This window comes from Pseudophryne corroboree, chromosome 5 (assembly GCF_028390025.1).
Source record: "Pseudophryne corroboree isolate aPseCor3 chromosome 5, aPseCor3.hap2, whole genome shotgun sequence".
Taxonomy (NCBI): domain Eukaryota; kingdom Metazoa; phylum Chordata; class Amphibia; order Anura; family Myobatrachidae; genus Pseudophryne; species Pseudophryne corroboree.
In genome coordinates, this window is record NC_086448.1 from 213,807,502 (window position 1) to 213,831,019 (window position 23,518).

Genomic DNA, 23,518 nt, shown 5'->3' on the forward strand with positions numbered 1-23,518 from the left:
GCATTTTAAAAGTAGCTGTTGTTTATACAGCTTATCTGTTCCCATTACAACTGTTAAAAATGATATATTATATTTATATCTGTAATATTATTTATGTATTATTTATTTATATACCCACAGCATACCTGTATCCATTCTTTAACTGTGTCCTCGCCAGGTGTCCATCCATTCTCATTATAGTTCAGCCTTGACCTCTCTGAAGACCAGTTGGTGCTATACTGTGAGGACACTGTGATTTGATCCGAAGTGATCTCCCCAGATTCCATTCCTAGGGGTTCTTTGCACTCAAAATCTTAAAAATAATAAACATGTATAAGGTCAATTAGGCATATTGGATAGCATAAGTGAGAAACGATGTAGTCCAAATACAATGGTGGGTCATGATCAGCTGGATTTCTTGTAACATATATTATATTGGGTGATTATTGTGTGACCAGTGGTCAGGAGACCACCAGTCAGCATACCTCCGCCAGTAACCCGGCAGCGGAATGCCGGGGGGGGGGGGGGGGGGGGAGGTCGCATAGCTGCATCCAATTATGTCCCATCTGCTTAAACATGCAGCACTTGACTTCAACACAAGGAGACACAGGTCTTTTTACTAAGCCTTGGAGAGTGATAAAGTGGAGGGGGATAAAGTACCAGCCAATCAGCTCCTATTTGCCATATCACAGGTTGGGTTTGAAACAATGACAGGAGCTGGTTGGTTGGTACTTTATAGCTTTCAACTTTATCTCTCTACAAGGCTTAGTCAATAGATTCCAATATGTTACAGTTGACTTTAAATTGCTTTTTTGGTGGGATAACAAAGTAATGCTGGTGTGCTATAATTCAGAAGAAAACTAAAGGTAGAACTTAGAATGGATAATGCATAAAACATGAAGCAATTAATTATGTTCTCCATATTTGTGCTGCTAATGTTCTTCAGTTCATGCTGTGCATACAGCCCTATGTCTCATTTATATTGTAGATTTCAGGGTTGTCCAACATGACACTCTTATCTATCAGAGGTTTAAAGTAATATATGATTTGGTTTCTGTGTAATTGGAGGTCACATACGAGAGCTTTGAAGCTAACTGGCTTGCTATTACAAATACTAACCCTACTCTGCAAGGAAGCCAGGGCATTGCTCTTCCATGACAGTGGAACGGAACTGCGAAGGACAGCATAATCTTTTCCAGTTGTTCTTGACCATGTACTTCAGAAGTAACAAAACTCAAACTTAACCTCCATCAATGAATCACAGAGGCCCACTCTGTTAAGATAAGCAGGTCTTATGTTCGGCCCCCACAGGGCATGTCCATATTTTATTTCCTTTTTTCAAAGGACATCTTTAACAAATCTATAAGTATTTCTATAGTTGTGATGTAGATCAATGAAGCAATCAGAGCACCATGACTAGAGTATTCCATAAATGATTGCAAGGTTAAACTAATGGAGTTCATGACAATTTTTTTATAACCACTAGAGGCACTATCCCATGTAAATTTATAAATAATGTTTGCTTTAGTAATGGGTGTTGTGCATGTTGCTATAGATATCAGTTCTGGGCCTGTTTCTACTACACTGGCATAGAGATGAACTTGCCTAGAGTACCACCATTCTGGTGGCAGAAGAACAAATACGTTAATCATAGATCTTTTTCCATGTTTATGTCCTTATGTCTACATCAGTTTCACACTTAACGGCCTATTTATCATTTATGGCAAATTATGGTTGATCATTACCATTCCTTCTTGCCATGATTTACAATGGGAATAACATTTGGAGCATTTTTTATTGTTCTTCAGCTGGGGCAGTGCTTGCAAAAGGCTGCTGTTCTGGCAAATGTTAAAGCTTCTTTACCAGAGATTGACAGCAGCTACTGTATTTCTGTCCATGTGCGACCTTAGGTCAAGCATGTGCATGGTGAGAGCCAACGGGAAAGACTGTGCTTGTTTTTAAGCTTCATAAATAGTTTAATCAGTACGTCCCCACAAAACGTAAGGTGACGCCATTGTGTAAAGATCTTTCAATTAATGCAATGTCTCCTGTGCCTTTCCTAAATAAGTAGATGTTTTACTCACACAGCGCTGTTTGCACAAGGTTATTGGGGGCAGTGGAGGCAGATACATTGGGAGGGGGGGGGGGGGGGTGTACCAAGCTTCCAAGCTTCCTAAAGAGTAGACAAGGTGAGAAGTTTCCCACAGAAATCAATCAGATTCTAGTTAGCATTTATCAAGTGCTCTATAGAAAAGTTATTTCGTCATTACGTCAACATTCAGAATGTCAGCACCTGAATGTTGACATTGTCAATAGTATATTCTATAAATTGATAGGTAGGGGCTGCTTAGTTGCTATGGGCAACTTCTCCACTTCTTTACTCTTTAGAAGGCTTGATAAATCTCCCTTAGGTGACCTGTTCTCTGCAGTAGTTGTGCAACAAGAAGTGACCTGGCAACTAATAACTAGCTTTTTTGTTTGTCAGTAAGGCCTGTATTTCTTTTTTGCTTGTCAGTAAGGCCTGTATGCCAGCTAGTTAATGTTGTTTTAGTTTGGACATGACACAGCTGCTCTAAGGATAAAACATAGAAAACATTGGGGTCTATTTACTAAGCTTTGGACGGAGATAAAGTAGAAGGAGATAAAGTACCAGCAAATCTACTCCTAACTGCTATGTCACAGGCTGTGTTTGGAGGTGATTGGCTGGTACTTTATATATCTCCGTCCACTTTATCTCCATACAAGGCTTAGTAAATAGAACCCATTATAGCTCTGTCAAATTCGACACTGTTGGAAAGTGAAACAAGTCTGAAGCAATTAATATTTGGTGGATATTGCATTTACAAGACAAACATGAGACATCTGAAAAATGACTGTCTCTTTAACAAGCGAATGGATGATCTTGCCTGTTTGTTAATGTATGCTGCAATGCTTGTTTTATAAGTCTCTAGTTCTTGAGAATAGCTGATTTATTTAGAAGTGTATTTAATGTTTTATGTAACTGGTTATGCACTAGAGTATATAACAAATTCATAGTTAGCTACATGATGCAGTTCTGACCTTCTTCTGCGCTGCTCGGCAAGGCGGTGAAATTAGCAGAGAATCCTTCCTTTGCGATTGCATTGTCCGTGTGAAAGTACATGGAGAGTATTCCAGTTGAGGAACGAATACGTCCCGGAGTGTTCTGACCACAATAACGCCCAATATGAGGACCCACTGGCAGACAAGAAAAAAAAAAAAAAAAAAAACAGATTGATTAAAAAATATATATATTTACAACCATATCTATAAAATGAAGTATATATATATATATATATACACACACACATACAGTATATAAACATGATTTGATAATAATTTTGTCCCTTACAAATTACTTTTCACTGAAAGTCTTATGCATAAAGTGTATTGGTGCTAATCCAAGTTCTCACAGCTCTGTATGGTATCATTGGTTATCTGTCTCAAAGGCCGATCAGCCCCAATTATTATGTGATACTAAAGTATATTCTATTGACAGTGGGTAATATTAGGTGGTACAAAAGGTGCTGCCTCGTTTTAAATGCATTGGCAATAAAGTACATTGTTTAAAATGGCCTAAATAGAAACACCTTCAATGATTTCTCTGACTTGAAAATATTCCTATCCTGGACACTTTACTTTGCTGACACAAATGCAATTGTCACACCCAGATTACATACAAAATAACAATGATTTGCAATGATTTGATTGCAGAGTGGACCTTTTTCCCATCTATAACTTACTGATACATTACTAGGCAACTTAGCTGTTATGAAACTAGTCTACAACTGCCAGTATGCTCTGGTGGCTATTGGTTAATAGAGCATGCTGGGACTTGTAGTTTCACAGCACTTAGAAAACCATAGGCTCTCTACATTTAACTATACCTTATCTTTAATATTGCATGACCAAAAAAAATCAAATGTTGCAAAAAAATTTTTGGGAAGAAGAACAATGGACAGTGATACTTATTTGAGATGATACATTTTGGTATATTTTACTTCCTTATTATGGTAATGAGCTTTGGTTTGTAGTGTAGGCTTTCCTCTTACTAGAGTGCCTTATTATTATTATTATTATTATTATTATTATTATTATTATTATTATTACAGGTTGAGTATCCCTTATCCAAATATTCCGAAATACGGACTTTTTTGAGTGAGAGTGAGATAGTGAAACCTTTGTTTTCTGATGGCTCAATGTACACAAACTTTGTTTAATGCACAAAGTTATAAAAAATATTGGCTAAAATGACCTTCAGGCTGTGTGTATAAGGTGTATATGAAACATAAATGCATTGTGTGCTTAGATTTAGGTCCCATCGCCATGATATCTCATTATGTTATGCAGTTATTCCAAAATACGGAAAAATCCCATATCCAAAATACCTCTGGTCCCAAGCATTTTGGATAAGGGATACTCAACCTGTATAATATAACTTTCTGCATGATCCAATAAAATAAACAAACAAAAACAACAAACACATATCTGATATTGTCATGTGCAGCACAAGTGACTGGAAAATCTCTACTTCACAGTCCCAATAATAACAGATATAGGCCTAAATTTATCAAGCCATGAAGAGTGATAAATTGCACAGTAATAAAATACCATCCAATCAGCACCTGTCATTTTTCAAAGACAGCCTGTAACATGGCAGTTAGGAGCTGATTGTCTGGTACTTTATCACTGTGCAATTTATTACTCTCCAAGGCTTGATAAATCTGGGCCATAGTTCATAAACAAGATAATTGTTTTCTGTGAACTGATCTGAGCTAAGAGGCCGTAAAGCAGAGTTTGCTACCTTGAATCAGCAACGGGATTGGAAACACGCACAATGGGCCTGATTTATGCAGCGATGTTCACACAGTTTTCCCATAGTGGGAAAACTGGGCATCGGCAGGACCGGTACTGTGCATGTGCAGCTCTGGTCCTGTGTCCTCACATGCAGTGCGGCTGCAGACGTCAGGTGAGTGATAGTTGAGGGGGAGGCGATGGGCTGTGTTTCACAAAACAGAAGTGTGTCGCCTCGTGTTGTGGGAGTGCCGAGGTCTGCCCGGCAGAGGAATTGCTATGGTCATTCTGAGTAACTTGATGCGTAGAGTGATGCGATGCTGTGTCCTCAGATGCAGCAGCGGATCACAGAAAGCAGCCAGGAAGCATCTACCCAAGGCGCCCTCTGCTGCATTAGCATTATTTAGCACAGTAGATAAATATAAAGACAAAGCTACTGTGCTACTGCGTCCTTCCATGAATTAGGCCCTATTTATAGGCTAAATATAATATCTCTTTAATCTGGGACACTTACGATTTACATAGGTCCTGTGGCTGGCTAAATTCAAGTTTGCATTTCACCTGCTTTTCACCAGAACCTGTGTAAATCATAGGTGTTCCAGATGAAAGAGATATTATGGCAAGCCTACCCATGTAGTATGTCTACTAGAAAACAAATATCGCCAAAGTAGCAGTAGCGCCAAGTTCCTTTACACACAATGTAGTTGGAAAAAATATATATTGTATTTTTTTTCTTGCACTTAAAACTTCAATCAAAAATCTCCCCACACCAGCCAAATTAGTATCCCCAAAGGAGACACGTGATGAGAAAATACCAACCCACGCTAATACCTCATCACTATTTAAAGACACGTTTGTCTGAAAGCTAATTGTATCAGCTATGGATGTGAGCTTGGAGAATTATGGGTCTGAGGCACAAATGGGGTAAATCCTGAGCTAAACATGGCACCCCTCCTGCTCTGAGGGATGGAGTTCTCCTTTAAACTTTGGGCCTGATTCAGGGGCACACGCAATGGCGATATGGACACAGCTGGCCGATGGTTATAGTACTGCACTTTTTCTGTGTCGCACAGCACATGTGCCACAATGACGGTCACAAACAGGATTAAAATGAAGAGTTATTAACAGACTGTGGGCATTTGGAGGAGGTAACAGGGAATAGTGACAAAAAGGCAGATGAGTCGCAGCCAGTATCTGCCAGTAATTGTTTCTTCCGATGCAGATTCACTGGTTCCGGCATATTAGTTCAGATGGCCATTCTGAGAAACCTGAGCCTTTATCAGACTCAGGTCAATGTTGCGTCTTTGTACGCAAGACACAAAATGGAGGCACCGATTGTGGGAGTGTCAGCACACATCCCTGGCAGCTGCGCAATTTGCACATTTTCGCATGGCCAGTGCCAAAAAAAAAATAAGTAGCAATGGCGGGAATAGCGTGCCCCTCTTATTCTGGCTATTTGTCATGACTTTATATACGTATATATGTGCAGTATACAGAGATCAATAATTATGCAGGCAAACAAGCAAATCTTTTGCTTTCCTCTAATGGGTCCTACACACTGGCAGATCTCACTGCACGATATGAACGTTTTCGTTCATTAATGAATGAGAACTCATTCATATCATGCAGTGTGTAGGCACCAACGATTAACAATGCGCGGCCCCGCGCTCGTTAATCATTGGTGCCCCGTCGCTTATGCATGCAGGCCAATATGGACAATCTTGTCCATTAGCATGCACTGCTATGGAACCGGGTGACGGGGGGAGTGAAGAAACTTCACTCCCCCCATCACCGTCGCCCTTCGGCCGTATCCGCCGTCGGGGAGCTCGGCGGCAGATCACCGAGTGTGTAGGGCCCTTAATTGTAACCATGTAACAACATAAAACGTAACTCTCCGTATACATGTTTCGGCAGTAATACAAATACTGTTCACTTTACTTCTTGCAAGACTTGTCAAGTATAACTTGTTAGCAGACAGTATAATAAGCAGTAATTAAGTCCTCTATGTATAGAAATTACAGGGTAACACATGAACACTATGCTATGATCATGTGGTTTTAATCAGAAGGTCTGTGTACGGACTGCATTTTGAATGAATCGTTTATAGTGAATTTACATGTTAACTATCCAGTACAAATTGATAACATTACAACAATATTAGACAAGTTAAATTGGGTAATTTTACAGAGAAAACAATAGAAAACAATAGAAAACGACCGACATAGGTAGAAATATAAAAAATAGCTATTAAAATAATTAACAAAATAGAGATTATATTTTCATGACGAATGGAGCCACTGACTAAAAAGGATGAACGGATGACATGAAAATTACAGTAATTAAAAACATTAATTATCAAGTGGCCATCTTTTATTAATTTCTGCTGCAGATAAATTAAAGTTTTTTTTCTCGTCCTAGAAGAAAGCCATTCTGGCCTTGTGAGATGGAAGAGTGCAGTCACTGAACTCAGGTGCCTTCTCTGACGCATAGACAAGTTGGCCATTGAGTGTGAAACAGAAGGACGTTGTTGGGTTGGGAGCTGTGATTGAAGAGCCTGTTTATGACTCACTGACTTATAATTCTAAAGGATTTATTTGGGATGTCTACATTGAGTTTGTCTGGATTTTGCCCCCTGGACATCTCAGTGCTTTTCTCTCTCTGCGATTATTTAGTCAGGAGTCAGCAGTACAAGATCATACAAAGAAGTATTGAATTTCTTTGCACGGGCATTCCCCAGCTAGCTAATACAATATTGATCTGAAGAGAACTGGATGAAGCACAAATTATTAATCAGGCTTACAAATATGAAAAAAAAAAAAATACTATCATGCTATTTCCACCATGACTGTAATTAATACGCACAATGGCATAAATATCATTCTTTTATCATTGTGTGGGGCTCCTGGTTCTTCTGTGGAATTTTTTAAATGACTCTATTATTGCATGTTTACTAGAAACAACATATTTCCTAATCTTGTTGGACATATTGAATCCACGAACCATGGAAAATTATCCACTTAGATTCCAAGTGTATCTATTATTAACGCTTATAATTAACAACTGTTGCCCAAATGTCTAGTCAACGGTAGATGAGAGGAAGTAATTAAACCCAGCTTATTTCCCTGTAGCTAATTATATACATATATTTATATGACCTTTCACTTTCCAATTTATCGAAGAGTCCCAGTTGGAATAAACCATATACTGTCAATTCAAGGGAAACTAAATGGAGATTCTGTTTGCATGATGTACTGCCTGCAGATTAAGCAGTAATAAAAGCAGCTTTATATAGTCAGTATTTATGTCAGTGGTATGTCACTTTTCTTCAGATGAAATGAGCTGTCTTCCATTGATGACCAACACTGGCCACGACAATGGAAAAAATGTATCAGATATTGTAGGCGTAGGCAATCCTTGCACTAGGGTCACAAGGTACACAATCCCCTCCTTCTTTGCACACCGCACTGTCTTCCTCTCCTGTCCCACCTCCTTCCCTTCCAGGTGAGACTTGTGCGGCACACTAGACCCTCTACAACTGGAGAACCCAAGTGTTGCCTGGATACTCAGTGCAGCCTGGGACTCTGGTGAGTGAAAGCCAACCAGCTCCTGTCATTTTCCAAACATAGCCTGTAACATGGCAGTTAGGAGCAGACTGACTGATACTTTATCTCCATCCATTTTATCTCTTTCCAAGGCTTAGTACATAGACCCAGTCCCGATCTGTCCCGCTGTCCCAATACAGTAGTAAGGGGGAGTTAAATTTACACCAAATATTTGGAGCCTGACAACGGGAACCTTTGCCATCTTCAGATGGCGTTTGTTTCAGCACCCCTACTCCTTTCTATAGGAAGGAGGTCGGGGGTTGTGAAGAGGGATCTGATCAGATCCCTTCACCCGTGTTCGGCTCCTTTTGCTGACACTGAGTTCTTTGGCACATGTGGGAATCCAAGTTCATGCATGTGCACTAGCACTGCTGATCCAGTCAGTTGATAGGATTCTGCATCTTCCGGTTATCTCCCCCAAAGGCTGACTACTTGTTACTCACGTTGCTAATAAATCCTCTGTGCGTATGCTATTACTAATTATTCAATGCACGTGCACAATGTGGTTTTGGTGCCTGTGCAGTGGAAAAATCGATCCGCTGTGTCCGGCTTCTACACTGCATGTCCTTTTGAATCAGATCCATTACAGTATCTCATTATCCTTATACAGGCGCAAAACAGGCATTTTTAGAAATATGGGAGTTCCCATAAGCGAGATGTAAATATATTTTACCATACTGAGATATGATCCGAAATTAATGTAAATAAGAAACAATACCATTCATCAATCAATCATAAACACTATTTATATTAATATTCATTTATCATATTTTAATTTCATGCTTAAAAGCATGGAATGAAGAACAATGTGTAGAAAAACAGGTAAATTGATAAGAAATGTGTTTCAGCACAGGTGATGGCAATCATACATAAAGAGGAACAGAGCATTATGTCCCTCCTAAAGAGGGTCATGTTGGGAGGTATGCATACGTATTGGCGCTCCCCCAAATCCTCATTGAGCGCTTACCTCCGATACCCGAGGTGACTTTTCTGCTGCCGCACAGCCGCAGCGTGTTATGCTGTGCGCTGTCCAAGCCGGCTCTTCACTGATGCATTACTGGGAGGAGGGGTGTCCATGCTGAGCCTGCTGGAACATCCACGCCTCCTCCCAGTAAATGCTCCCCCTCCCCACCTGCACCTCTGTCATATTTGGTTGGGACACTGCCAGAAATCTAAAATCATTGTTTTATCCTCAATGATGTGGAAATGACAATATAAAAGCGAACAATTGACTGTGAAAATTGCAATCAATACAAAGCCTATAGATATTTCACGTATTGTTCTACAGTTGCATTATCAGCTCTTTTACATTTGAAGTATTGCTTTATGAAGTTGTTTACAGGTTATTTATTTATTTTTAGTCTGCTCCAGTTTGGATTGGTCCAGTAATCTCTAGCCTACTCCATTCCATCATTTATATATGCTCATTACTTTGAGATCTGCAAGTCTCAATGACAGCAAAGTTAGACAAGAAGCAGAGGAAGTTGAGATAAAAGAGATTAATAGAGCGTTTAATTTGCTATGGCATTAACATCTATTGGAAGACACTGTCTTTTGTGCCTTCATTCAGAAATGTGTTTATTTTATTGATTTAATCACGGAAGCCCTGCCAAGCCAATAGTTCTGAAACTGTATGCATATTCTAAATTACTTTTTATTCTCAATACCACTGACATGATCCGTAAGTGCCGGAGAGCTGAAGACACAGCAGAGCTGTGAGGATTTCCTTCATAGTCTGTCATGTTTTTAGAGGTTCATATCAGACAAACATAACATGTTTCGGAAAAATTGTATTACTTAGGAAACAGATCATATACTTGTAAACGACCAACTCTTACAATAATGTACTTTAAGTGTTTCCAGGCCTAAAAAAACGCAGGTTACACAGATAGACCAAACAAAGGAATAGCAATTACATTTTGCCTTTGAGTAACATAACAAAAGCCATGCAGCCAACAATTAAAATAAAAAATTCAAACCTTGCTCATGTAAACTGTAAATAAGTGCTTTCTATGTATAAACAGAATGGTACTGGCCGCTTCCCAGACATTGCCCTGGTAGATCAGAGTCAACAAAGTTTATCCTAAATTACCCAGATGCCTTTCACTATAACGATATACATAGGGATATAGTCATCTCCACTTACAATCACCATACCTCCCAACTGTCCCAATTTTCGGGGGACAGTCCTGTTTTTGTAGGACTGTTTCGCTGTCCCACCCGCAGGCCACAGTGTCCCACGGTGGTGGTGGTGGGGCAGTTAGGAGGCTCCAGACACTCGGTACTCTGCTCAGTTCAGAGCAGAACAGCGGTGAATAGACGCTGTGTGCATGCGCACAGCATCTAGTCACTAGAGACAGAGGGACAGGGAGCATGCCAGCAGCTCACAGAGCGCTGGCCATGCCCCCATACTGATGGAAAATGGGGGCGTGGCTAGCGATCACGTCACTCCTGCAAAACCACGCCCTCTTTTCTATAGGCCACGGCCCCTTTCCGGGCAGGCATGGCTTCGACGCGCCAATGTGTCCCTCCTTCTCTTCTCCCAATGTTGGGAGGTAGGCAATCACTGACGGGCTCTGCCAAACAATTTATATATCATACCTCCTAAATGTCACGATTTGGGCTGGATAGTCCCATTTTCCAGGGACTGTCCTGCTGTCCCACCTGCGGGCTGCAGTGTCCGGCGGTTGTGGGGAGGCAGTTGGGAGACCCTTTCTCACTTGCTGCTCTGCTCAGCTGAGCAGCAGTGAACAGCCGCTGTGCGCTTCACTGGGAGAGAGGGACTGGGGGAATGCCAGCAGCTCACAGAGCACTGGGCATGCCCCCACAGTGATAAAAATGGGATGTGGCTCATGATCATGTCACTTCCCAGGAAGCCATGCCCCCTAACCACAAGGTCACGCCCCCTAATTTCGAATGCACACCTTCCACATGTGCAAATGTTCCTCCTGCAGCCACCACAAAGTTGGGATGCTATAACACATTATTTACTTAGATAGCACCAGTACATTTTTAGATAACACCATCATATTCCGTTGTGCTTTACAGTAATAAAATAAGACTGGATAAGACGCTGTAGATTACCGCAGGCTAATTGATCCCCCGAGGCTATCCAGTTAGACCCAAAGGCAGGAGTTATTGGGATATTTTTTCATCTTCCTCGAAAAAAAAAAAGATAACTAGCAGGTTAATGGGTGTCACAATCTTGTTAACCGCAAATCCGTAAGCTTTTCACGGATTCTGCATGTTAACACCCGTTAACTCATGTTACCGTCCGTTAACATACTACTTTAATTGGTGTTAACAAGGCTGTCGGGAGAAAAAGGGATTACAAATGAAAAGTCCCAGTTGTTAAATCCAGAGGCTAGCGGCTAGCTCCCAAATTTTACCGGCGGTAATTTACCGCGGGCGATTGAATTCTGACCAAAGAGGTAAGAGGGCTCTGCTCGCAAGCTTACAATCATTTAATAAGAGGGGGATGACAGAGCAAATATGAGGATGGCCTAGGGTAATGTTGAATGTCATTTAGTATATTTTAGGGATTAGGGTCGAAATTATGAAAAACTCCTTATTTATTCATATCACTAAGTCCCAAGTGTTCCAGAAAATAGACCCTATACCACACAGACAGACATACATTATAAATATCTTTTATTTATTATTTGTAGAGAAGCAATAAAAAGCGCATTATAACTGTAATATACAGACAGCATACACTTTGCTGGCATAACAATGGCTACTTGTTTTCCATCGCAGAATGTGTAAGTGACAAACTTGTGAAGTGTTCCGGATCCAGCATGAGGTGAGAAACCTTAATCAACGTGCCTGCTGCAGATTGCTTTAGCAAGAGACCTACAGCTGCGTGTGTAAAATAATATGTTGTGAATCTCCGAGAAGGGATTTCTGGCTAAAAATGAGGAAGCCAGACACCTGTACACGTCCGCTCTACACCTGACCTTAGAGTAAAGGACGCATGTGTTTGTTTTTATGTTTCAACAGGTTGATCTTTATTCAGATTCTTAAGCTTGTGACCCAATTCTACCGTTATTACTTCTTAAATGAGCCCCTGAAGGCTATATGCAAATATGTGCCCTGGAACATAGGAATCTATGAATAATGAATGCAACACTACCAAGTGAATATCGCTGTACTTAATTAACTATCTACAAAACTAAGCCACAGGTAAAATATAATTGAAATTGTTGCTGAGCCATAAATTGTACAGTGGCGACTGTAAAATAAGAGCATAAATAAATGTATAAAGAACTGGCATTGCCGGGAGTGGATAAAAGTTTGTCTTCTGCTTCTAGATCATCACAGATACATGGAAGTCTGGTACATACATGAGCAACAGAGGAGTATTAATTCACTTCTGTAAGTCAGGCAAAACCTGCGGCTCACCCTCCACCACTGAGTGACAGGTTCATTATGCAATTTGACAACAAATGATTGGTGAAGGTGGATAAGAATTGTGTAAATAAGCTAAACTTTGCTATTGTTCTACCAATATAGGGGGTCATTCCGAGTTGATCGTAGCTGTGCTAAATTTAGCACAGCTACGATCATGAACTCAGACATGCGGGGGACGCCCAGCACAGGGCTAGTCTGCCCTGCATGCCAGTGGCGTCCCTCTCCCCCCCCCCCCCCCCGAAGAAGTGCAAAAGCATCGCACAGCGGCGATGCCTTTGAACTTCAAGAGTAGCTCCCGGCCAGCGCAACTTTAGCGTGCTGGCCGGGAGTTACTCATCGCTCCCCAGCCCGCAGTGGCTGCGTGTGATGTCACGCAGCCGCTGCGGGCCACTCCCCGCACGGTCCGGCCACGCCTGCGTTGGCCTGACCGCGCCCACGAAACGGCGGTCAAATGCCGCCATTTCGCCCCTTCCGCCTGTCGATCAGGCAGAGGCGATTGTAGTGCAGCGACGGGCGGCCATGCGCCGTCGCACTACGGCGTCGGTGCATGTGCAGTACTGACCCTATCGCTACGCTGCGAAAAAATGCAGCGTGCGATCGGGTCAGAATGACCTCCATAGTCATTCACTGCCGGGCTTCAGAATGAAAAATTATGAAAAAAAATGTTCCATAGTATATCGGTGGGTTGCTATTGGGAGACCGGAGGCCGGTATCCCGGAGGTCAGTAAGCCTTGCGGGCTCGGTGGTTCGCTGCGCTCGCTACAGGTTCTATTCCCACTCTATGGGTGTCGTGGACACCTAGGAGTGGGAATAGTCCCTGTTAGTCAGCATGCCGACTGTCAATCTTTCCCCCGCTTGGGATTCTGCTGTCGATATAGTGACTGCTTACCTATATGGTTGCCCACTTTTGCACACTCTTTCCTTAATTGATCTTGCCCCCCTGCCCTCTTGCCATACTTACAGTAACTACCCTCTAAGCATGTCTGTGAAACTCCTGAATTTCAGCAAGTCCTCCTGGAATCCTGAGAGAGTACACCAAACTCCAGGATCCCAGCCACTTCACCGTGGGTTTGATGACACGATTTGCATTGAATTGCGCCACTGAACCGTGCCCCTGCTACGTGATACTGCCATTGTGCATATCGGGCTTAGTGAACTGAATTTGAATTTGACTTCACTGCAGAAGTCAACAGTGGGTAAACTATTTACATAGGATTCAGTGTATTTTGGTCTCTAGAAATATTGCTGCTTGCTAACTTAGTAAAAGAGATACAATTTAAGATTGTGGTTAATTCTTCTAAAAATGTCTTGACAAAACTCCATTTACTAACTTCCGCTCGACTAAATAAAAAAACTGTAGTTCTGCTATTTATTTCTTCATTACTCAATACCATTCTGAGCATCTGTCTCTGGAGACAGGTAGGTACTAATAATAAGAGCCAGTTTCTGTATACTGGATGTTATTAGTCTCTGTTCAGTATCTCTTTGCATCTGTTTGTGTATCCCATGTGTGTGTCTGTCTGAGAGTCCCATGTGTGTTTCTGTCTACTGTATGTTTTCCACGTCATAAAGAAGAAGTGGGGGATAAAGTAACAAATTTAGATGCTTTGTAACACCATTTAGTTAAATAGAAAGACTTCTTAAGTTTCAATCATTTAACACGTGTTAGTGTTTTATTAAACAGTGTTATAAAGCTTCTAATTTTGTGCTAAAATGAATTTAATTACAATCCCTAAGACATTTACCATACCAGCACTCTGATTCCTACTTTGACCAACAACTCAAGTCTAAATTGCTGTGTAAAATTAAAGCTGCATGCAAAAGCAGTCAGTATTTACTGTGCATGCAAAATAAACAAACAAATGTATTTGCACGCCAGTGTTGTAACAAGGGGTGTGTGAGCAGTGCCACGGCACAGAGTACAGGGCCCTGTGGGCGGCATCATCGTTGCCCCTCAGTGCTCTACTTACTGAAGCCGGTGGCCCCACTCCCTATCTGACAGCGGTGTCAGTGTACCTGAAACTTAGAAGTGCCATAATGACATCACAAGTGTAGCGGGTGGGGCAGGCACAGGGCGCTGTGTCACCTTCTTACAGCACTGTTGCGCCCTTTGTATTGCAACATGGTTTGTCAATGTGCAAAGTTACTTGCTATTTCTCCTTTGCTCCAAACTCAGAATCAGCCCCCAGTGAGTGAATGTGTGAGTGTATGTGCATATATATGTGTGCGCTTGTGCAATCCCACATGCTTGCACACACATGGGCGCCGATTCCGTGGGTGCTCGACGGCCCAAGCACCCACGGAAAATGATAAGCACCCACCATGTCCAGGCACTGTGTGGGTGGTTGGCAGCCCACCCATCATCATCCTCCAGCCGGCTCTCGATGTGACGCACTGATGTCACACCGCGCTCTCTCCTCACACCCGCGGGCAGGCCGGCTCGTGATGTGACATCAAAGAGCATGACACCCAGTGCGTGAAACCCTTGGCAATGAGTAAGTAATTTAAAAGTAATTTGAAGCTTTACTGTAGGGCATAATGCATCACGGGTATTGCCGTGTGTGGCATAATATGGTGCAACGGGCATTACTGTGTGGGGCTTAATATGGTGGAATTAATTTTTTTCCCTGTGGTGGCCGAGGTCTGTTGGTGCAGGGTCAAAAACTGGGGTGTAAGGTAGTCTTTTCCTGCGAGCCCACGTCCATTTTGGTGAGACCACACCCATTTTTGAGAGCCCTCGCCGCCTCTTCGGCCGGCGTCACAGGCTTGAGCACCCACCAGCAAAAACATAAATCGGCACCTCTGCGCACACACACGTACTGTACATTAAATGCTGATTATAAGGTACACTAGTAGTTATGGGCAGACTGCTTCTGTCACTGCTGTTCTGCAAATGTCATTAATTTTATTTAAAGTTGATACAATTTCTCACACCCCTGTTACCATGCAAGCTTCAGCTACATAACACATTGCTTTCCTATTATTCTGAGAACTAATTAACATGTAAGAGCTCTGTCTATGTTCAGGGAAGGAAATGTTCCTGACTGTAATATATTGCTCTGCAGAGGTGAGAAATGTCATTAGCTGCTATAGACAAGCAGCAATGAATGAATTTCTGGTCCTTCCAAAACCATATTTAGCCCAAAAAGAAAAAGTAATATCTGGGGAACAAACATGATGGAAATCTAGGTTTGTGTAATATAAGTTTTACTTAGTTATTCAGTGCCAAATTGCTCTGCATACAGAACTGCACTAGTATACGTTCAATAAAAAACACATTTATTACCTGTCCCAAAATGTAATGGAATAATTTTTCAGCGACAATAATGTTAATAAGGCAAGATTTCCATGCATTTTATAGACCGTATAGAGTAAAATCCAGATGTTTAATTTAAAGGTTACTGTTAATAAATCTCCCCATAAATATTCAACATTCTTTTCCAACAACTTGGCCAGATAATCTCACTCACAATCCCATTGGACCCCTGGGCATCCTGTTGATAATGTTGACATTCTGTCAACAATAGAATCTCAACATGGTCTGAATATCAACGCTGAGTATGTTATCAACATTCAACATGCCAACATTCACAATGTCAACAATGACGGGATGTCAACATGAGATAATGTAGATATCGTGAATGTCGACAATAGGCTATTGAAAGGTGATGTTTTAACAGTAGTAGGGTCAGGTTTGGGTAAGGATGCAATTAGGATTAGGCCATGGTTCTGTTTAGGTTAGAGATGAGCGGGTTCGGTTTTACTCGGATTTACTCGGTTCTCAAAACGGCATCTTATTGGCTCACGGATGTCACGTGTTTTGGATAGTCAATAAGAAAAATCTGGATAAAACTGAACTGGCGTTAATTCTGGCGTTACATCCGAACCTGCTCATCTCTAGTTTAGGTATACCTTGCCAACGCAAAACTACATGGTCAACTTTTCAATAGTTGACATTGAGGTAAACCAGGGACATTCTCTTGAGCCTCCTCAGAGAGATTCACTTTTTTCTCGGTTCTAGTGATTGTACTGCACTAGTGGGAGCACATCCCGTAGTAATCTTTGATATAAAAACATAACATATATTAACGATTAAGGGACAATAAAATAATAAAGAAAAAGTTGAACTACACAAGAATATTTTATAAACACTTGATAAATAAAAGATCTGACATTGAGATTATTAACATCTTTTTAGGTGCTTTTTGGAATCTCTTGTATATCACTAATGTCGACATTTGACATGTCGACCTCCCATCCATGTCCACATTCTGGTGTTAGCATCTTGAATATCAGCATACTGAATGTCAATATTTTATACCACACCCCAGCGGATCGTCCAATATTTTCAGACTGGGCACCCACATACACTGTTCAATTATTATAATAATTATACAAATTGCAGTGTGTATGTCAAAAATAATATTTAATTTTAGTTTGGATAAGCAATAACTAGATATTGGAAACTTACAATACATTTAAAAAAACATATGCTCTGAAGTTGGGCTCTTTATACTGTCAAGCCATGCTGGGAGATATAGGGGGTAATTCCAAGTTGATCGCAGCAGGAAATATTTTAGCAGTTGGGCAAAACCATGTGCACTGCAGGGGGGTCAGATATAACATTTGCAGAGAGAGTTAGATTTGGGTGGGTTATTTTGTTTCTGTGCAGGGTAAATACTGGCTGCTTTATTTTTACACTGCAATTTAGATTGTAGATTTAACTCACCACACCCAAATCTAACTCTCTCTGCACATGTTATATCTGCCTCCCCTGCAGTGCACATGGTTTTGCCCAACTGCTAAAAAATTTCCTGCTGCGATCAACTCAGAATTACCCCCATAGTTCAACAACTGCTTGAAAAACACAGATTGCCCAAGTGGGCCCTAGAGAAATAATTGTTAAAAAGATTTGGAATGGTTTGACTGTGGGAGCTTACTGGACATAGAAAGTGGATATGTAAATATGGTATATTAACTGAGTATAGTACTGCATGAGCTCTATAAGATAATAATAATAATAATAATAATAATAACAACAACAACAATATAAATACCAACAATATCAATTTTGGTAGGAGACTCCAATTTAAGGGGGCTGTCCCACCTTCCTATCAATGGGATCTTTACCCCCAAATGCTAGGGAGATGGATATGTCCCCATTTACATGCCTCCCACCACTGAAGGTCCCATTACAAGGTAGGAGACACTTGTCCCCTTTTTAGCAGCTGTGGCCGCTCCCATGGTGAGTGTTTTTATCAGATATTTTACATTATTTGCACCATCTCCTAAACCCCCACATGTCCTGATCCCAGGATGGCGAGACGGTCCTCCAAAACTGGGTCTGTCCCGTAAAAAGTGTGACTATTGGAAGATATGCACTTAAGACAGTGAACAAGGACATGCGCAGATGCTATTGGTGAATTTATCAATTTAAAGATCTTTTCGGGGTGATTGATCTAGTCGTGCTTAGGACATGTCACTATGCACACAATGCAAGCATAAGAACACCCCCTTTTGTATGCTGCCCATTATGGACCAGGCCAAGCATTGGAAGGTTTGATAATGGTAATATTGTTCCGTACATTTAATAGGTGCCCCATATTATGCAAATTAGCTTTCAAATGCAAATTACACTTGCAAAGTAAGTACAGGTATTTCCTAGTATTGCCGTCACTAAAGTCCATTGAACCAGAACGGATTATAATGAATACAGATCGTTTCTGACATTGAATTTCATTGAATAATTACATGTAAGCCTTCGTATGCAGTCCTAAATGTGTCTCAGAGGCTTCCTGTCTAACACAAAATCATACCAGAATTACTGGTGTTACTGATTTACTGTACACCCATCCCCAATCTCCATACTGACATCCTGGCGCCTATCTTATGTTCCGCTAAGATTGGGAAAAGATTGTGTCAGCAGATATGAGCCAGATTCATATCTAGGGAATATTTACACTGTACGTGCCTCTGAACAAAAGGCTTTCTGAGATGCCAACTACAGCGGAGGGGAAACAAGAGACCCAGCATTGTTCTCTGGTGTGGTCAGTGGAATCAAAGTGTGAAAACTGGGTGCCTGAATGAAGCTTTTTGTGTTCAGCGCTGCGAGCGAGAGCTTGCAAATCGGATGAAGAACAGTTGGTTGCACATTACTGCTTGCAGAAGTCACAGGAACTGCCAAGCTTTTTATCTGCAGCTACATGGAAAATCCAGCGCGCCAATTTCCACCTTCTAAGCTTGCTATAGTTCACACACTGTTTTTAACAAGTTGCTGTATAAGTTGATAGAACTGCTGTACCCTGACAATTTAAGATTAAAGTTGCACAATGGTGCCTACTATAATGTGATCTCACTGAGTGAGTGAACTTGGATTATTACATTTTCAATAGAGGGACAATTTTGAAGCTGCAGGGTTACAGTTACTGTAGCTGTGAATGAGCTGTGAACCTAGATTCAAACTGATATTTGAAATCATATTATAAAATGAAATGTTTAACTTATTGCTGAGTTACTGTGACTGCTTCCTGTGCACCAGTTCTTTTCTATAATTCATAGTATTTGTACTGTGTATATATTTATCAAAGTTGTCCGTAAATGATTATATTAATAATAATAATAATAATAATAATAAGTAAATGATCATCTAATCAGACCAGAATTTTTGCAATGGTGTGTCTAGAACGGATGCATAGTGGGTGGTTAACACAGGCCCCTTGCACCCATTTCTTCAATAGCTACCTCTCCGGAGTCCCACTTCAACAGTGCTGCACAAATCTTACAAAGACCTAAGGGACAAATAGGGTTGAAGTTGCCAAAAAAAGAAAAGAAAAAGGGGCAGACTAGATGGGTCAAGAGGTTGTTATCTTCCATCAAATTCTTTGGGGTATATTTGGGGTATATTTACTAAGATGTGAGTTTTTAGAAGTGGAGATGTTGCCCATAGCAACCAATCAGATTCCACTTCACATTTATCTAACTGCTTCTCGAAAATAATATCAATAATCTGATTAGTTGCTATGGGCAACATCTCCACTTCTAAAAAACTCACAACTTAGTAAATATACCCCTACTGTATGTGTCTACAATCCATTTACCCCCGGAGACCTACGCAAGCGCAGTAGAACCTGGCACAGCGCAAGAGTCTATTAGTGTTCAGAAATGCGCTGTTAGCTAGAGAGGAGGCGGGCCTGGATGAAGACTTGACATTGGCCCCCTCCTCTCTTAATACACACGTGATTATTTTGACCCTACACCACTATAAAAAATAATTTTATGCCCCTAATTTGCATTGACAATTGATTTAAGTGAAAATCATGAGCAACACCTAAATAGTACATCACTAGAAACAAAACAGTTACAAGTAATACTGTATATCAAAGGAGGTGTGCGGGTGGTTTGGGTCTGTACTCCTGCTGAACTGACCCACTCTGTTGTTTGCTTATCCCAACTGTACAAAAGAACAGGAAGAGTCAATAGCATCAAATGGTTTTTGTACTAATGGGTCACTGTCATTGGCCAGTGAACTGGATATCTACAAGTGCCTATAAAAATGAATCAAATAGTGAATCAAGTGAAGAAAATGTATTTTGTCAGTTACTTACCTCCGGGAAACCCATCCCATATTTCCAAGAAATCATATCTGCAGGAACGCCCCCCAGGAGCATTGAAGTCTGACTCCAATTCAAATCCTTCAAATTCCATTATGATCTCTGACATCTTTGGAGCAAAGATGATATAAGTACATTCCAAGGCATTGGGGTATTTCTCAGGGTATCCCGGAGACTTTATTACTCCACTGGCTGCCGTAATGTTCCGGGAACACTCTGGACCTAAAGAAAGAAGATACAATTTATGTGACTGACTGAAATTTACACATACAACTGTAAAAATTGGAGATTTTATTTCATAGTTCTACAGGTCTCAAAACTAATTGCAAGCAGCAAGGGTTTTGTATTAACACGTCTCCACGCCTGTGCTAGTCAAATTTGAATTGCCATTTGTACGTAGCAATTTAAGCAGAAGAATTATGACAAATATTAAGTCATGTGGGAACAATAAAAATTCATGTTGTAAAAATCTTGACATATCCCCCGAGATATAATTATAGGCCCTTGAATCTTAAATCTTTAAGGCAGCAGGTTGACAGGCATTTATTTCTGAATTACAGAGAAATCTCCGTACAAGTGGGCGAAATTTAAAATCTGCAGAGGGCTGATTTTTTTTTTAGGTTCTGCGTTCTTGCCAGATGTGACCTCTGCCTTCTTAAAACGTTAATGTGAAAGGTAATTCTTGGTTGTATCCAGGGAGAGTAAGTGTTTCGTGGCGATGTTGACACAGGTGGAGCAGTAAAGTGTTTTGTATTGGGTGCTTGCATGATAAACTGCGATTACAGGCAGTGTGGCCAAAAAGGCCTTCACATCAGTGTTCATTTGCTAACCTTCGGGAGTATTAGCCATAGTCAAATAAGTCTTTAGAAAATTCTCACATGAATCGGCTAGAGTACACAATACATAAATTATCCGAATATCCTGTTTGTCCACATCAAGGTATCTAAGAATTTGTCAGGTTACATAAATTACAGCTCAGCCCTATCATAGGGATTAGTGATATTGTTTATGCTACAAGTTAGAAAGATTTAAAAGACTGGCCACCTTCTGACAACTTTCATTTATTAACTTGTACAAAAACTCCTGAAGCTTTGAGCATGCCATTGCTTTATCTTTCTGGAATCCATCTCTGGTAATCAAACAGGCACATTTATTTGTTTTTGTTGCAAATGGATATGACAAGTGTCTGTGTATCAGATTAAAATGTATCCAACAAATGACTTTCCCTCTTCCTGTTGATATACATACATGGGTGAAAAACACAGGAGGATGCACGTAAGAACAAATGGGGTAAATTTACTAAGGTGGCAGTTCTATTTAAGATGGAAAGTTGCCCATAGCAACCAATCAGATTTACTTTTCATTTATCTAACACCTTCTAGAAGATAAAACCTGGGATCTGATTGGTTGCTATGGGCAACATCCCATCTTAAATAGAACTCCCATTTTAGTACATTTACTACAATGTTTTTCATACATGTCACTGGAAGGTGTGCACATACCAATACATTCAAATAATGTAAAGGTGAAAAACCCCTTCTTGTGATTTAGAGGCATATGTATCAAAGCTTAGAGAGATAAAGTGAAAACAGATAAAGTAACAACTAATAATACTTTAATAACAGTTAGGAGCTGATTGGTTGGTACTTTTTCTCCACTTTATCTCTCTACAAGTTTGATATATATGCCCCAAATTTTCCTATGAACATAAGCAATTGTGGGTGATTCAGCTGCCCAAGATGTGTTACAAATTCTCTGGAAGATACTAAGGGGTCTATTCATGAAGCAGTGAAAAGAGTGGAGAAAAGGACCAGTAAAGTAGTAGCCCATGGCAACCAATCAGCTTTGAAGAAAGCTTTTCTCAAGTATATTCTATAAAATGTAAGGGAGATGCTGATTGGTTGTCATGGGCAACTTCTCCACTGGTCTGTTTCTCCAGTGTTTTCACTGCTTCATAAATAGACCCCCTAGTCTGAAGAACTTGAGAAAAGTCAATTGCTTTAGATGGGTCTGAGACAGGTATCATTATATCACCTGCTGCGGGTATGAGTAGTTACCTTGATTAATGAAGCTTGATATCCCTCTGTTATTTATTTCTACACAGCAATATGATATACCCCTTTTCCACTAGCTCCTTAAAACATGGGTAAATGCGTGGGGGTGCGCATTTACCCGTGTTTTTCCCTAGTGGAAAAGGGTCACCCTGCAAATTCCCGGATCAAGTGATCCGGGAATCCTACCCGGGTAGCTTGCCGGGTTGAACACGTCTTCAACCCGGTAAGCTGTCTAGTGTGCCGTTCACAGTGTATGGGAGGGCGGCGCTGGGAGATCATGTGATCTCCCAGCGCCACCCCTGCCACGTCACTAGCAGCGTCACCAACCCGGCAATATGCCGGTTTGGTGAGCGCTGTGGGAAAGGGGGCTGTAGCACGGGTCGCAGCCGTGTCAGGCGACACGGCTGTGACCCGTGCTACAGTGGAAAAGGGGTATTAGTTCCTGGCAAAGCTCAAGTTAAATTACATGTGTAAAATGCACATCAAGACACAGCAGGTTTTTAATTATCCAATACAGAGTCAAAAAAAGTCCTACAGAAACATTCTAAAACAGGCAATATTCTGTTTGGTATGTTATTGTTGCCGCCATACTGGCTGTGACTATAACCAAAGTGATCTCTCTGCTTGTTCATTTTTCATAGGGTTAGTGCATTGTAAAAGACTAATATTGCAGTAATGAATGCAGTCAGGCAATAGATCTGCAGGGAGAGGGGCCGGCCTTATTGACAGAACCTATTCTGCGGTGCCGCATTTATTTAATATCACCTAAGTAACAACTGCGACAAAAAAGTGGTTCTTGGGTGTTGCTAGGTCAGACCTGGCACAAGACAAGCATTAAATAAACTCAGTGTTGTTTTTGGCAATGTTAAGTTGTCTTTATTTTCCTTTGTTGCACTTTTTGGAAAAATGTCCCCAGTCATTCCTCCTTGGTCCAAAATTCTGCAATTTTGTAGCTCACAAATATGGACAGCTGGGAAGTATGGGAAGGGAATAATTTTTCGGTGTTCCCTTTTTGCTTATATTTATTAGTTTGATTACCAATCGTCAGAAT

The 23,518-nt window shown here is 40.9% G+C and overlaps 1 protein-coding gene across 1 annotated transcript in view; it reads right to left on the reverse strand.

Annotated features, from left to right (window-relative positions):
- NRP1 (neuropilin 1) overlaps positions 1-23,518 on the reverse strand; it is a 179,431-nt gene that overhangs the window by 87,781 nt on the left and 68,132 nt on the right. The window contains exons 5-7 of the mRNA XM_063922105.1: positions 20,408-20,635; positions 3,040-3,195; positions 126-292 (exon numbers count right to left, since the gene is read on the reverse strand). Coding sequence (XP_063778175.1) covers positions 126-292; positions 3,040-3,195; positions 20,408-20,635 — 551 coding nt within the window. The remainder of the gene's footprint in view (positions 1-125; positions 293-3,039; positions 3,196-20,407; positions 20,636-23,518) is intronic.